Genomic DNA, 16,214 nt, shown 5'->3' with positions numbered 1-16,214 from the left:
CCGTCATAATATCACCGTCGGGGAAGTAGCTCTGGCTAAAGACACGTCCAACCAGACTATCCGGTCTCCTGAGAAGCCTCCAGACGCTCTTAGCCAAAATGGCCTGGTTGGACTTCTCCAGATCTCTGAAGCCCATCCCGCCCTCTGACTTGTGTCGCGTGAGGACCTCCCACTTGCACCAGTGGATCTTCTTCGTCTCCGTTCCACCCCCCCCACCAGAATCTGGCGATCGCCGAGTGAATGTCTCTAATCAAACGAAGCGGGATCTTGTGGCACGATGTGAGACCCGACTTTTGTACACGTCAGCTTCTGTAAAAATTTCCTCTTATCAATAAATAAAGGAAATTTTCTTCTCTCTCCATGTTGAATGAATTATAAGAATCCACAATAAGGAAATGGTGAGTTTTGATAATCCGAATATAAGGAAAGAGAATTAATGAGAATTTTCTCGGTTATTTTTCGAGATTATTTTCAATTAATCAATGACGAAGTTGTGAAGTTTTATTTTGAAAGGACTTATGTGCAACGTTTTGAGGGACGAAACTGAAAAAAAATCTTGTTGAGGGGTTGTCTGGAGAGATACGTGGCCATCAGGACGTGGGCCACATGTCTATATGTGGCTCAAGATGGACTTGCCACGTGGATTTCATTTCCTTCTCTCTCACTCTCATTTTCGATCTCTCTCTCCTTTTCCCTCTTCTTCTTTGCGTCACTCGGCCGAAAGAACCAGGCAAAGAAAAAAAATTCAAACCGCCACTGCTCACCACCATCCCTCACCGCTCGGTCACCACAACCACCGTCACCTCTCTCTCTCTCTCTTCAGTCCTTCTCCTTCCTCGCTTGCGCTCGTCCAGCTATCCCGAGCCCAAGCTTCGCGCGCGCCATTCAGCCAAGACCGAGCGCGCGACCGCCGCGAGCCGCCGAGAGCGCCGCCGGCGAGGAGACACCGGTGAAGAGAAGATTGAACCTCGGAGAGTTCGATTCCTCCAAAAGCAATGTGAATTTCTTTCACCCAGATTGAAATCCAAGATTAGGGTTTCATGGGATTTTTGGGGCTTTTGCTTGATTCGAGTTGGTTGTGAGAAATTGGTTGGTTTTGTGTGTTTATTGAGCTCGGTTATTGATGATTATAGCTTGAGATTGAGGATTGATTTCGAATTTCTTGTTTTGGATTCATTTGGCCGAAAATCTTGATGAACGAGGGTTTGAAGATCTTTTTTTTTTTGGGCTTCTCGTTCCTGTGTATTATTTAATGATTCTAAGACGTTTTTTAGCCAGTTTGGTGTCCAGGAATTGTTTGAGAATCGCTGTTGGAATTGAAATAATTTTTGGACGAAATTTTGGTGATTATGTGAACATAGCCGTGGGGAATTGTTTTTGGCCGAAAGTATTTTCTTGTCCAAGTGCTTGTTTTGGTTGTGTGTTTGTTGTGGCTGTGGGCTTGGTTTTGATTCTGTGTGTTCAGCCGAGACTGGTTAAGTGTTTGTTTGGTTTAGTTCGGGTTTTGGGTCGAGATGTCGGGATTTGGATTTCAGGATTGATTATGAGTTTGAAATTGACTCGTTATCGGGTTCGATGACTTGATTACAGATTCAGACGGACGAGCGGGAACCGACAGAGTCGAAGGCAACGAAGCCGGAATTTGGAATTTTCAAGAAAAGAGTTATCGTAGTTAAAGCTCGATAAACTCGTGAGTTTTTTAAATCGCTTAGTGCGTTTAAATACTCTTGGATTTGATTATGTGATGTATTTCCTGTATTTAAATAAATAATTTATGATTATTTATTTAACAACGTTTAAGAATTTGATTTGATTCGCTTTGGAATTCTCGGTTACTTTTTATTCGGATCAATTTATTTGAGACTCATAAGCATGTTATTGGATTTTATTTCGTATTATTCTCGATACGAAAATACGCGAGTCTTGAATAAGTTTGACTTCCGAAAAACCGGAGAATAATGAATTAAATTCTCGAATTCCGAACCGACTCGAATTTAATCCCGACAACGACCATTATCTTTTCAAGTAGTTCGCTAACTAACGAAGTTTCAACTTCGGATTCTAGTTCTCTCGACGCTCCAGGACGTGCTAAAGGTCTCGGGAAGCGTGTAAAGCAAAGTGTCCTCCGGAATTCATCGAGTTCTCTGACGAACTATTCCGGGTAAGTGGGATTTAAGTTTGAGGCGCCAACGGGGAATGGTGCCTAGTAGAATAATTGTTTATGTTTTTTCGTTTAATCCTAAAACAAAGAGAAACCCTCAGTTAGACAAGATGACCGAATAAGGCTTCAGCCACTAACTAATAAGATAATAAAATGATAGGGTTAAACGGTTAGCGGGTTAAGAACCTTGAAGCCTTTAAAACTATGTTAAGCTTCTGTTATAGGTTTTACCCCTTCGTCCTGATGAGAGGACAACAGGAGGAGGAAAGACGGTGTCCTTCGGATTCAATCCCGAGAGGAACTGTTCTAGGAGAAGGTCCAGCCTCACAGCTGTTGACAACTCCTTCTAAAATACTTAAAGAGCCATACAGTGAAATTAGTAATGTTAATGACGGGCTTTATCCCGATAAGATCTCCTCCTATAATAAGATAGACAGGTAGGCTGTAGACAGCTCCTGTAAAACATAACGAACTCTTGTCGGCAATGTAGCGAGTGGCATTCCTGAAGGCCCTTTAATGGAAAGTCGATGGGTGGCTTCAGGTAAGTCGATGGGTGGCTTACCTGTCCTGAAGGAAATATGAACCCTGGATCGATCAGGGATTGGTGAGGGTTTGATTCCTTCTACCAAACGCGCGCTAAGGCCCTCCTACATGTGCTAGTGGATCCCAGACGTTAAAACTTCGGCCTTCTGAGGGCTAGGCTCAAGTTCTCAGAATGGTTTACTCATCTCTCATGAACGGCTGCGGACTGAAGTGTTGATTGGCCAGTCCACTGATGTAAGGCGCCGGTATGAGCGAGATGGATGAGTTTCTAGGAAGACGGTTGTTAGTCGGATTCCTATATGATTATGTGTTTGATTGTTTTAGAACGGGGTTCTAAAACTGAATATGTCTCTGTTGATTGAATGAGATTTTTGTTATCCTGATTGTATGATTGAACTTCTTTATTCTTCTGAATCTATCACCTGCTGTTATCTGCATTTTATCATCTGCAACCATGCATCTCATGTAGTGCTAGGTTAGATATCCCGCTTACTGAGTCGGTGTGACTCACCCCTTAAATCCCTCTCCTTGTAGATAAAGAAAAAGCTCAGGCGAAGCAGGAGTGCTAGTCAAGGTAGATCTCATGACGACCTGTGGCATATGACATGTCTTTTTGGGAAATGGGTATCAGGTTTTTGAAAACCGAGCTTATATGCTCGTGAAAGTTTTATATAGCTTTGGAAGAACTTTTATTATATCATAACGTTTAGATAATCGGCCCGAACCTCTTTTTACGTTTTGAAACTCGGTTAGCACGATTATGGGCATGTGCTTATGGATAGCAAGCTAGGGTAGTCCGCATTTTTGTAACTCTTCTAAAAGCGAAAAATTTTACCAGTTTTTAGCGGACTAGCTCTAGGAACCCTTGTTATTCCGTATATGTAAATTAATTTTATTTCCGCTGTTTGTTTAATAAACGTTTTGTAAATGACGTTTGAAAATGTTTTATGATAATGTTATGGGAAAGGTCGCGTTCCGAGGACGACGGGTGTCTTGCGGGTCGTGACACACGAGGTCACGTAACTGGGGATCGACTGAAGGACGGATTTAATGAGGACCTCTCTGCCAGCCTGCGAGAGGGAGATGCCATTCCAACTCTTAATCTTAGCCCAAACGCGGTCCCTCACGAATCCAAAAAGCTCCGCCTTCCTCCGACCAGTGAACGCGGGAAGACCCAGGTATCGCTTATGGCAGTCCGTCTTCCTGACACCTAGAATCTGGGCCAGAACCTCACCCTCCTCATCACTAACCTCCGTACCGAAACAAACATCGGACTTTTGAAAGTTCACCATCTGGCCCGAGGCCTCAGAATAAGTCCGTAAGATGTCTGTAACCCTCTCACATTCGTCGGGTATCGCTCGACAGAAAACCAGGCTATCATCCGCGAAAAGAAGGTGAGACACATGGAGGTCCCGGAAACGGACTCCTGAAAGCGCTCCAGCATCCTCGCTTGCTCGGAAGAGGCTCGAGAGACCCTCAGAACAGAAGAGGAATAAAAAGGGAGAGAGAGGGTCTCCCTGTCGGAGACCTCTGAAGGGAGTCACACTGCCTCGGGTGGAGCCGTTGATGTTGAAGGCAAATCTGGCTGAGGTAACGCATCTCATGATGAGGTGCACCCACGGCGTGCTGTATCCCAGTCTCAACATCATCGTCTCCAGGTAGACTCACTCGACCCTGTCGAAAGCCTTAGCCATGTCTAGCTTGAGAGACGCACATTTTCCATTTCCGAAGCGTTTCCGCTTCATCGTATGGAGAGCCTCGAATCCAACCATGACATTATCGAAGATCAGTCTACCTCCTACAAAAGCGTTTTGGGACTCAGAAATAGCAGCGTGCATAGTGATCTTAAGACGGTTGACCAAGCACTTGGCCACTATCTTATAGATCACATTGCATAGGCTAATCGGTCTGAAGTCGCTAACTCGTCTCGGGTCCTCCACTTTGGGGATGAGGGTGACCACAGTATCATTAATGGTGGCCACCTCATCCCCATCGTTAAGAATCCCAAGGCAGGTCTTCAAGACCGACTCGCCAACTATGTCCCAATAACGTTGGTAGAAAATCGCGGGAAAGCCGTCACTTCCCGGGGCCTTGATCGCATCCATCGAGAAAAGCGCATTTCTTACCTCCCCTGGCTCAAAAGGACGCTCCAACACGGCGTTCATCGCCTCCGAGATCCTAGGCTGAACACCCGCAGAAACAAGCTCAATGCAATGCGAAGAAGGCCTCGCTGAAGAGAAAATGTCACCAAAGTAACCAGAGACGATCCTCTCAATCTCAGAGTCTCCACTGTGCCACTCCCCGAGCTCGTCCTCCAAACCTCTGATGGCGTTCTTCTTCCTCCTAGCAGAAGCCTTGCGGTGAAAAAGCTTCGTATTTTTATCCCCGCACCGCATCCAGGACACTCTGCTCCGCTGTCTCCAGTACCGCTCCTCCCTCTCTACTAAGGCGTCAAGCTGTCTCTCCTCCCGTCTGAAGGTCTCCATACAGAAATCCGGGCCCGATCGTCCCGCAAGCTCTACGATCTTCTTCTGCTTCTCGATCATATCTCTGATCTCTCTGTTTTTCTCCCCGCCCCAGCGGGAGAGGCTCTATCTGCACTGACTAATCGTATTAGCTAAGCTCGAACTCTGGCTCTGATCACCACTCTGACCCATCCCCCACGCTCTACGGATCCGCTCGTCACACTCTGGCTCGCCTATCCAAGATTCCTAAAAAAAGAATCTCATTGGCCTCCTGTTCCGCCGGCGGTCTCTGAAACCAGCTGTAAGCAGAAGAAGAGGCATATGATCCGAACTCCAGAACCTCAAGTGTCGAACTTTAGCCGAAGGGAAGAGATCGCACCACTCGTGACTCGCAAGGCATCTGTCCAGACGCTCCTCAATACCTCATCTGCGCCAAGTGAAAGGGTCACCCTCAAAACCTAAGTCATGGATGTCGCAATCTAAAATCATGTCCCTGAAAGCTAAGAGCTGGCCGGGGCCTCTGTCGCTACCTCCTCTAATCTCTGAGTTAGAGGCAACTTCGTTCATGTCGCCTCCAACTAACCAAGGACCCGTGGAAGAGCTCCGGAGGCGTCGAAGAAGCTCTCAGGTATGCCTCTTTTGGGTGCTCACGGGATCGCCGTAGATCCCCACAAATCTCCATCTCTCGCCTAGCTCGCTAACCAGATCTCCCTCAATGTGATATCTCGAAAACGTCCCGAGAAGGAATCTCACAGGCTCTTTCCACAGTAACATTAAGCCTCCACTCCTACCAAGACAGTCCACCGTCATACAACCATCGAAACCCAACAACACTCTCACTCTTTCAGCCCCCTCTCGCTGTAGTCTAGTCTCCGAAAGAAAAATAAAATCGGGACTATGATCACGAACATGAGCCAGGAGGGCTGACCTCGTCCCGGGATTACCCAACCCCTGGACGTTCCAAATAACGCCTATCATCGCGTTCGGCGGCCCTCGCTCTCGAGGGGCGCCGCTCTCTCATCAGTAACTGCTAAGGTCGAATCTAGTGAACTAGAAACTTCCAAAGAACGAGTAAAATCTCTCCTACCTAGGTCATGTGTGGCAGAAAGTAAATCTCTATCCCCTAGATCATGGGTGTCCGAAAAGGAGTCTCTAACCCCTAGGGCTAGTGTAGCTGAAAATAAGTCTCTATGTCCTAGAACAGACTGTGAAAGAGTATGAGAGGTGAAAGGTGGACTTACCTGAGGGTCCGTCGAGGCGTGGAGGGTGAGGCTCGAAGTCTTAGGGGGGAGACTCCCAGAGAGGCGCGCCATTTTCTTCAGGTTTCCCGTTCTGCCCCGACCGCTCTCTAAAAGCTCCAAGAGATCATCTCTATCCGGACCGACTAAAGTCAAGCTCATTTCTGTCCCTTTATCCAGAGAATGAAGCTTTCTCTTGCCCAATAGCCAATCCGGCCCAAAAGAGGGGAGGTCATCCTGGCTTTTGTGGAGCCCAGCTGAGAAGAGCTGAGTGCAGAGTCCCTGGCCCGCAGAATCCAGGCCCACCAAGCTGTTCTCCCATCCAGGTCCACCATCCTGGCATTTGAGAGGCCCAGCCGAAAGGGATTGAGGTAAAGAGCCCATTTGGTTGACTTGGCCCAGCTCACTTAGGTTCAGGATAGTAGGTAATGGGCTTGGGGTAACTGGGCCGGCTCTAGGGTTAAACTCATGAGAATCCCTCAATCCCTTATCAGGGGTATCGGCTGAGGACAAAAGGACCTGCTTTCCCGAAAAAGAAGCAGCAATTCCTGGATCAGAAGAAAGGTAGGTTGGAGGAGAGCCGGAACTAGCTTGGGTCGCAGCTCTGTCGCGTCGAGTCCCCTGACTCCGGCTTTTCGACTTTCTTGCAGGGCGTCGGACTGTCTCTTTGTCAGGAGCCGTTGGGTGTGGCGTTCGAGTTTCTGCAGGCCTCTCAACCTCCGAATCATTCTTCTCCGGCGAGGTGAGGACCTCCGGCGGGGTGAGGACCTCCGGCACGTAGCTACTCTTCTTCTTCTGGGTCTTCTCCGACAGATCTGGCTTCGCCGGCTTCGTCTGCGACTTCGTCTGGGTCTTCGCCGATGAGGAGGTCGTTGTCGCGAGGGATTCCAGGTGAGTCGCCGCAAAAGAGGAAGACGCCATCGCAGGATGCACAGATGGCGACGCCAAGGGAGTCGACTCCGGTGCAGGATGCACAGATGGCGACGCCGGGGGTCTCATCGCAGTCGGGAGCCTCGTGGCCGTCGGAGGGATCTCTGCAGGTTGGTGGTTCTCTGCAGGTTGGTCGGGAGGCTGGGCTTGGGCCGTGGACGGGGTCCTCATCATCGGCGTGGCTTGAGGGGCTGGTTGAGCAGGAGGCCCGGTTGGAGACCTTGACGAAGACGGGGAGGTTTTCGGAGGGTGAGCTTTGTTTCGATCCTTATTATCCCGTGAGTCTGGCCCTCTCCAACCTTTTGGCAGAGAAGCCTCGTACCCTTTGAATGTCCATAGAGATTCCACTAATTTGTTAGGAGGCACACCCCTTAGCCAAGCTCCGAATCTTGGCTTATCTCCTTCCAAAGAGCGTTCGCCGGAGCAGTCAGGCTCTCCGTGACCAATCTTGCCACAAACATAGCAAAAGTCCTGAAGCTTTTCGTACTTAAAACCCACCCAAGTTTTTGAAGCACCAGAACCGAGCTGAACAAAAACACCATTCTTCAGCGGTTTGCTTATATCGACAGTGACTCGAACTCTGATGACGTCGCCGTAGATGAACCCGTCTTTATCTTTCTCGACGTTTATCACTTTTCCGATTTTAATACCCAGGACCTCACCCATTTTGACTGACCTGTTTCTTTCAGGGAGTCCGTGAAGTTGGACCCAGAAATGGACGAAGCGGAAGAAATCTGCCGGGATGGCCTCAGTCACGGGGTCACGCAGAGCCAGCAAGGATCGGTCGAAGTTCCAGGGACTCGAGTCGAGCACTCTTTTCTTATCCGAAGCCTTGCCGAATCTGAAGGTAAATACTCCGTTGCTGTCTTCCGATATCGAGAGTGCACCATTCGGTTTCCAAACCTTGGTCAAGACAGCCCGGAAGGCTCCTCTGTTGAAAGTTTTTTATCGCAGCAGCTTACCATAAAGACAGGTGGAAAGGTCAGGGCTCGCAGCCGAGAGTTCGTCATCTTCGAAGACCACCACGTTCTCGTCGTCTTCGTCGTCCACTCCCAATTCTGACCAACGTTCGCACAAATCATCCATTGTTCGCCGGAGAACGGGGGTGAGGCGAAAAACTCTAACTTCCCTATAGAAGGGAACGCAGAGGAGAGAATCTAGAAGTGGGAGAGAGCCACTCCTAAGAACGGATTTCCGGTGACCGGAAGGATTGGATATAGTTTTCCAGGATATCAGAGGCTTGTACGGAGAGCATTTGCTTTTTTCTCTACAAATTGAATTGAAGTTTGAGTTTCACATCATTAAAGTATGGGATTAGTGTGTTTGCCTCATGTTTATTTAGGATCACTATAGTTCAAGTGGTACTTCATTTGGCTTTTTTTGCCACCTCCTATGATTCATAGACAGTAATGGAACATGAAGCCGTTGTAGCTATCATATTACAATACTTCCTTGCTCCAATTTTGGACATTTTTGTTTTCGAAAAATACTTATAAAATTTCTCAATTAATAAAATCTACATAATTTTGACACAATTTTCCTTATATTATCTACAATTCCAATTTGAAATTAAAAAAAAAAAAAAAAAACCAATTCAAATTCACAATTCTCAAATCAAGTCAAATTCACAATTCTAATTCAGAAATCATAATTCACTAATTAATTTCAATCGTTCATATTTCACTAATCAATTTTAATTTCACCGTTCAATTCCAATAATCGATAATCAATTTTATATTAAAGTAATAAAAAATAGTTTCATTAACCAAATTCAACAAAATTATACTAACTGTACTGAAATGAGCTTCTCAAAAATTTCATATCTCGTTAGAAAAACTGAAGGTTCACCGAAAAACGTGATGATTGGCCTGAAAATTGAAAACCTCTTTGGAATTCAACGAAAGTTAGTAGATCAATGATATAAACATCTAATCATAATCCTATAATAATAATAAACAAAAAAGTCTAAGCTATTTATAAATAAAAAAAAAATCTAAACAAATTAAAAAACATCAAATATCTACTTACCATTGAGCTTTCACAAGATTGGGCTTCGGTTTTAAGGCGATTTTAAAGACCAAACTGTAATATCGCCGATTACTAAAAAATGCAAAAAGTTATTCAGTCTAGAGCAGTAAGTTGTTCATGGTACTCTCTTGATTTTGTATATCTTATCACTTGGTAATTAAGTGAATCTCGGTAACTAAAGCAATGCGATAGTCTTCCGGTATTTCAACAATATACTATAAAATTTATACGATATGTAGGAAATATTTTACCGATAGTTTATAAATCACTCATTGTCAATTAATTTTAAAATGATACTTATAAGAGATTTATGGTAAGAAATGGTATGAAGAAGTGTGTTTCTTTTTCTCCTCAAAATTGAAATAATTAAATTGACTTATTTTGATTGGATGGACACTCATGAAAACACGAAAAAGAGGCATTTCTCTCTTTTAATCAAATTCTTTTTCCTCACTCGTTTCTTTTCCGGTCCGCACATCATCTCTCTCTCTCTATCTCTCTCTCTAATGAGAACACTCCCTGAAGAATTCCGTATGAAGTGCAAAGTTGCAAACGGACAATACATGCTTTTTTATATTTTGTTAAAATATCGGCGAATACACAATAAATACATATACATATGTTATATTCCCACCATTAGTCAACAACCACCCAGCCAAAAGCACAACACTATCAGAAAACAATCCAACATAAAACTATATTAAATGTGTTTTAGCAAGCCTATAAAGTAGGCCCCACGAATGAGCCGTATAGTTATACTTACTCTTCCCAAATACACATGCACATTTCTTATGAAAAGAATTTAAATTAATACAAGAGAGAAGCACAAAAAAACAAAAGAAGGGGAATAATAAGCAAACAAAAGCCACTCACAGCTTCACACCTCACACACAAATAAAACCAAAACAAAAAAAGAAAAAAAAAAAAAAAAGCTTTAGCCAACCCCACTTAGTTTAGCTTATTATCGACATCTCTTCTCATTTTCCTCTATTTTCTCTTCATCAATTTGTAAACAAAATACAAAGGAAAACACGCGTACAAATCCAATCAATAGTACATTTTTTTTGGATGGATACAAATTTTTATCTTTTTTTACAGCAGATAGACACAATTAATAGTACTCGTATTGTAAAGCTGTAAAAATGAAAACACACGCACATAAATATGAATTATAAAACACGGTAAGGAATTAATATTGGCGTTGATTTCGTGTTGTGATTTAATTAAAATTTCAATTTTTTAGATTTTATTTCTTTCGGAAAAAGAGCATTAAAAAAAATCCCTTTGTCTGCCATCTCCCGCGATTGTCGCAGAAGAAGAACTCAAAAACCCTCTCTACACACTCAATACTCTAGAGAGAGAGAGAGAGAGAGAGACTCTCACACACCCTTACAACACTCCATTTATTCATTCATTCATATGTAAATATATATATATATATGTATATATAAAAACCAAAAACCACCCATTTCCTTGTGTAATATTAACAACAACAAGAAGAGCCCAATCTCTTTAATTTTTTTTTTTTCCCAATTCGCGTCGATCTGGGGTGGGGTGGGGAGGGTCGGATCGGAAAATGGGTTGCGTGAGCTCGAAGCAAGCGGTGTCCGTGACCCCGGCGTTCGAGCAGCTTTCCGGGAGCGTGGGGAATTCGGGTCGGAGTCGGGTCGGGTCGGTGGAGTCCGACCGGAAGTGCGTCGGGTCGACGAGAAAAGGGAGTGCCGAGTCGCTGAGCTTCCGGCTCGGTAATCTGCAGAAGTACGTGGACGGAGGAGGAGGAGGGGACCACGTGGCGGCCGCGGGTTGGCCGGCCTGGCTCAGCGCCGTCGCCGGAGAGGCCATCCACGGCTGGGTCCCACTCCGGGCCGATTCATATGAGAAGCTCGAGAAGGTTTTTTTTTCTCTCTCTCTCTTCAAATTTGTTTTTTTTTTTTTTTTTTTTATTGTTGAGGTGGTTTTGATAAAAATAAATGTAAGATTGTTGATGATTTAGTATTCTTCTTCACCAATTATTATAGGCGTCCTCTTTCTTTGTAATTTTTTTTTTTTTTCCCTCTGCGTTCTTTTCAGTATGAATATGAGTTTAATTTCATTCTGGGTAAAGTCAGTTTGTTATTCTAAGGGAATGTTGGTTCTGCATGTTTGATGAAGATTGATTCCATAAGAATGGATTGAAAATTTGAAACCACACATTTATTTTTCAATTTTTATTTTATTTTATTTTATTCATACCTTTGTTGTGTTGTGTGTCAAGATAACTCGTAGGTGGAATTTTTTTGTTTTTTTTTTTTGGCTTATTATTATGAAAACTGAACTTTACCGTCTAAAAATGGCCAAATTCTTTGTTTTTTCTTTTGTTGGTCGGAATGTCCCTTGGAAAGTGACTTTTTTGGAACAAGGTACCAAAATTCTCTTTTCATTTTGGCCCTAAGTTCCATCCCTGTACTTATCTTTTTCAGGCCATTGTTGTTCCTTTCCAATTTGACTATGGATATTCTTAGTCCTTCATTTTCTTGTTGCACTTGTTTTGGGTAAATAAACAATTTTTTTGTTTTGTTTTTTTTTTTTTTTTGCTGAATTGCGTGATCAGATTGGACAAGGCACGTACAGCAGCGTATTCCGAGCAAAAGACTTGGAGACGGGAAGGATTGTCGCTCTGAAGAAGGTTCGGTTCGACAATTTCGAGCCCGAAAGTGTAAGGTTTATGGCCCGAGAAATCGCGATTCTCCGCAGGCTTGACCATCAGAACGTCATCAAGTTGGACGGTCTCATTACTTCGCGGTTGTCGTGTAGCTTGTACCTCGTCTTCGAGTACATGGAACACGATATCACCGGCCTCTTGTCTTGCCCCGATGTCAAATTCAGCGACTCACAGGTACATCTATATGTTCAATAAAATACTAATCACACACACAAAAATCCAACGAATAAAACATGAATTTCTTTCATCTTCTCCAGATAAAATGCTACATGAAGCAATTGTTGTCGGGTCTCCAACACTGTCATTCTCGGGGCGTGATGCACCGAGACATCAAAGGCTCGAACCTCCTCGTGAGCAACGACGGGACGCTAAAAGTGGCCGATTTCGGGCTGGCAAACTTTTGCAATTCGGGCCCGTTGACGAGCCGGGTCGTCACTCTCTGGTATCGTCCGCCCGAGCTTTTGTTGGGCTCCACGGAGTACGGATCGTCCGTGGACCTCTGGAGCGTCGGTTGCGTCTTCGCGGAGCTACTATTGGGCAAACCTATTCTTCAAGGACGAACCGAGGTGACAATGGATTTCGCTCTCTCTCTCTCTCTCTTCAAATACCATCCACAATTTACAAAAAAAAAAGTATTCGGTTATCTTTTTTCGAGCTCTGACGAGTGTTCTAATCTGTCTTCTTCGTAAAAGGTCGAACAATTACACAAGATTTTCAAGCTCTGTGGCTCCCCGCCGGACGAGTACTGGAAAAGATCGAAACTTCCTCACGCGACTCTGTTCAGACCTCAACAACCTTACGATAGTTGTCTCAGAGAGACTTTCAAAGAATTTCCAAAGGAATGTGTCGACCTCCTCGAGTCTCTTCTCTCCGTCGAGCCTTACAAGCGCGGAACCGCCAACTCAGCTCTCTCATCCGAGGTAACACTCTTCCCACGATAAATTTTGCTTCATGGCTTCCAGTTTCATCAAGACTTTGATTCATATAGTCGCGATTGGGGCATAGTTATTTTGCTTTCTATAGCACTTATTTGTTACTTGAATCCTGTTATAATAAATATTTCAATGTCACTTCAGTATTTCTCAACGAAGCCATATGCGTGTGATCCGTCGAGCTTGCCAGTCTACCCACCCAGCAAAGAGATCGATGCTAAAAACCGCGAGGAAGCCAAGAGGTGAGAATTCTATATCTCCACTAAAGATTCAAGCATTTAGAAGAAACGACTCCCCAAAGGAATTCAGAGCCGAATTAGGTCAATTTTGTATCGAGATTTTCCATGTTCAACCGCTCTTTTTAAGTGGATATTCTCTACATTTTTTTTAGAAAGAAGAGCAACGGGAGATCTCGAACGAACGAAGCAAGAAAGCCGACGAGAAAATCCCTCGGAGTCAGCAAATTTGCACCGGTCGAGGTCTCTTTCTTTATGCTCGAAAGTTTCCATTCCCGTACTGCAGCGACTAGAGATATTAACCGGTCACTTGTGTCGCAGGACTCGGCAGCTCAAACTCACGAACCGCAAAAAAGCAATGGCGATCACGTAAATATCCAGAAAGAAGAACCAGGCGTCGTTCCTAGGGAATCAACCAAGAAAGAAGAAGAACGAGAAGAACGAGAAGAAGAAGAAGAAAGAGAAGAAGAGAGTTTGCACGTGAAGAACGCGTCTCAAGGAGACATCCCGTTTTCCGGCCCGTTACAGGTGTCGACCTCGAGCGGCTTCGCGTGGGCGAAGAGGCGAAAAGACGAGGCTGCCCCTAGATCGCACACCCGGTCCATTTCCAGGGGAAACATTTTCAACCCGGCCGAGCATTGCGTGGCGTTGAAGAAGCACGAGTTCAGAGGCAACGACTCGTACGAGATCGCCAAGCTTGCCGTCCAAAACCAGTGGGGTAGGTTCGAGCGACCCGACTCGTTCGACGCCTCTGACGCGTACCACTCTCAGGAGCTCTCTCTCGCGCTTTATCAGAGAGACGGGCTCGGGACCACGAGAAGCGATCGGGTAAGTGTGAAATGAATGAGGAAATTTAATCCTTTTTTTTTGCAGGCCTTGAATTGGAAATCTAGAGTTAGTACTGGCTTATATAATGAAAGAAGATATTATTTGGTGGTGGTTGTACTTGTATTGTTAGTTACACAATTAGTTAACCACAAAGAGTGTGAAACTATCATGTGCTTCTTTTATTCTCTCCAAGAGATTTGTGTGTGCCAGAGGGATATAGCAAAATGTATAATAACCTTAACAAAACATGTATACAAAGATCAGAGTTTTACTTTTTAGCAAAATCTTATTAATTTGATTTCATTTACTTTTTTAAAAACAGTTGTAATGTACTGATCATCCGAAAAGACTCTTCCAAAAGAGCTACTCTTTCATTATGCATCATTATCATTCATAGTTAGTTGTGGCATGAAATGTTGACTTGAAATCATAGCATTGATTGAGTACTATTAAATCCATGGTGCCAGTTTTTTTTAGTAGTCCCATTTAAGATGGCAGGCTCTTATTTACAGCCCTACATTAAAATATCATAAATGGTGTTCTTATTTTTCATGTGACAACCAACATCGCAGTAAATTTGGAGCTATTATTATTATCAGTTGGTTCAAGTTGATTAAAAAATAATCTTAAAGTTGCTTTACTTGCGCCAGGGGTTTCAGGATCAAAGCGAGAAAGTCGAGTTTTCGGGGCCGTTGTTATCTCAATCTAACAGAATCGACGAGCTCTTGGAGAGACACGAGCGTCAGATTCGACGGGCAGTAAGGAAGTCATGGTTCAATCGAGGTACACACTAACTAACTATATTCCTACAAGCTTAGCCTAGTCCAATTTATTCTATTCTAAACTTGGATCAGAGTTTTTTGTTCAATACAAAAAGCTCCTCTTTTGAAGTCTATTATTTATCAAGGCTTGATAACCCAAAAAACTTTGTTGCTTCTCTATATCAGTGCGCTAACTCACTGACTACACTCAACTACATCACTCTTTTTAGTTCATGTGCCAAATATAATGTGTTATAGTTTAGGACTTTGCTTTTTGACAACTAAGGTGTGCCGTTAATGATTTTCTGACTTTTGTGGGTTCTCTTTTGTTTTGTTTTATTTGTTTTATTTAATGTTTTAATGATATAAATCATGTGTTTTTGCACACTTGCTAACACTTTATTGAGCAGTATGATTATCCGGGTCGTGACTGATTCATCTTTGTAATGATTGCAATTATAAATTTAAGAAAACGCCATGTATATATTAACTTTTATTTCGTTAAGATCCAAAATTTTGTAAGCTTATTAAACAAAGTATGTTTAAGGTCCAAAATTTGGGTAGCTTTTTAATTGTAAACTAATTGGGTTTTTTTTTTTTTTTTTGGTTCCATATTCGAATTCCAGGAAAGAAAAGTGGGAAGTAATATGATTGAAGCAATTGAATTGTTTGGTCTCTCGGAGGAACGTGAAAGGAGGAGAGTGAGTCTAACAATGGCGGCTCTAGAACAAATCTGACGTTTCCAAATGGGCTGCGAGTTTAGAATCTCCTGCTCATACTCAATGAAGAGGGACTCTCAAAGATAATTCACAACATTCTCTCTCTCTCTCTCTCTCTCTCTCTCTCTCTCTCTCTATTATATATGATTATATATTAAACAACCACCACCAGCTAGACCGGCGTTGCGGAGCATTTTAATTTATGAAAATGTAAATAATCATAGCATCTGTAAGAAATTAAAATTTTAATTATTCTTATATAAACGTTTAATATCTTTCAAATATCATTAAATTTTCTTTATAAAATAAAATGCTCCACCAGTGTGTCCGTGCTACTGTGTATTATTTCAAAATAAAATTCACAATGATCATCATCGCATGTGTTAGCTTTTATTTATTTAAAGGGCATCTCGAGAATATATTGATCTCCTTTAAAAAAAAAAAAAAAAAAAAAAAAAAAAAAAAAAACGACGTAGGGGCTTTTAAGCAAAGTAGCCTTTTTAAGTTTTGGCTTATTACAAAGTACAAACTAGCCATAGTTTTAAGTTTTTTAAATGAATAGCCAATGGACTCATTTAATGAATATAAAATTGTCTAAATTGCCCTTGTTTTTTTTAGTAAATGACCCAATAGAAAAAAAAAATTGCTATTTTTGAAGGGAATCAGTTTGTT

The 16,214-nt window shown here is 43.1% G+C and overlaps 1 protein-coding gene across 2 annotated transcripts; it reads left to right on the top strand.

The window, feature by feature from the left end:
- Window positions 1-10,622: 10,622 nt before the first annotated feature.
- On the top strand, window positions 10,623-15,931 carry LOC149384334 (Protein kinase superfamily protein). 2 transcript variants are annotated; one of them, XM_089628379.1, is made up of 9 exons: window positions 10,623-11,256; window positions 11,956-12,240; window positions 12,324-12,632; window positions 12,759-12,986; window positions 13,143-13,240; window positions 13,390-13,477; window positions 13,556-14,062; window positions 14,722-14,845; window positions 15,450-15,931. In XM_089628379.1, exons 1-9 carry the CDS (start codon window positions 10,942-10,944, stop codon window positions 15,467-15,469), a joined length of 1,974 nt encoding a protein of 657 aa, XP_089484505.1. In that variant the 5' UTR covers window positions 10,623-10,941; the 3' UTR covers window positions 15,470-15,931. The 2 variants fall into 2 exon arrangements, with proteins under 2 accessions (XP_089484505.1, XP_089484504.1); XM_089628378.1 differs by having other exon boundaries at window positions 10,630-11,256; window positions 14,713-14,845; window positions 15,450-15,923.
- Window positions 15,932-16,214: the final 283 nt, after the last annotated feature.

This window comes from Urtica dioica, chromosome 10, assembly GCF_054948205.1.
Source record: "Urtica dioica subsp. dioica isolate 48M chromosome 10, U.dioica_male_clone48M_v1_H2, whole genome shotgun sequence".
Lineage (NCBI taxonomy): Eukaryota > Viridiplantae > Streptophyta > Magnoliopsida > Rosales > Urticaceae > Urtica > Urtica dioica.
The sequence above is the reverse complement of the archived record's forward strand: the minus strand, read 5'-3'. Positions and strand labels throughout refer to the sequence as shown.

Coding starts and splice junctions, on each gene's coding strand:
- LOC149384334 (XM_089628378.1), top strand. CDS start 10,942: ATGGGTTGCGTGAGCTCGAAGCAAGCGGTGTCCGTGACCCCGGCGTTC. Junction 12,241..12,323: donor TCAAATTCAGCGACTCACAG/GTACATCTATAT, acceptor CATCTTCTCCAG/ATAAAATGCTACATGAAGCA. Junction 13,478..13,555: donor GCAAATTTGCACCGGTCGAG/GTCTCTTTCTTT, acceptor CTTGTGTCGCAG/GACTCGGCAGCTCAAACTCA.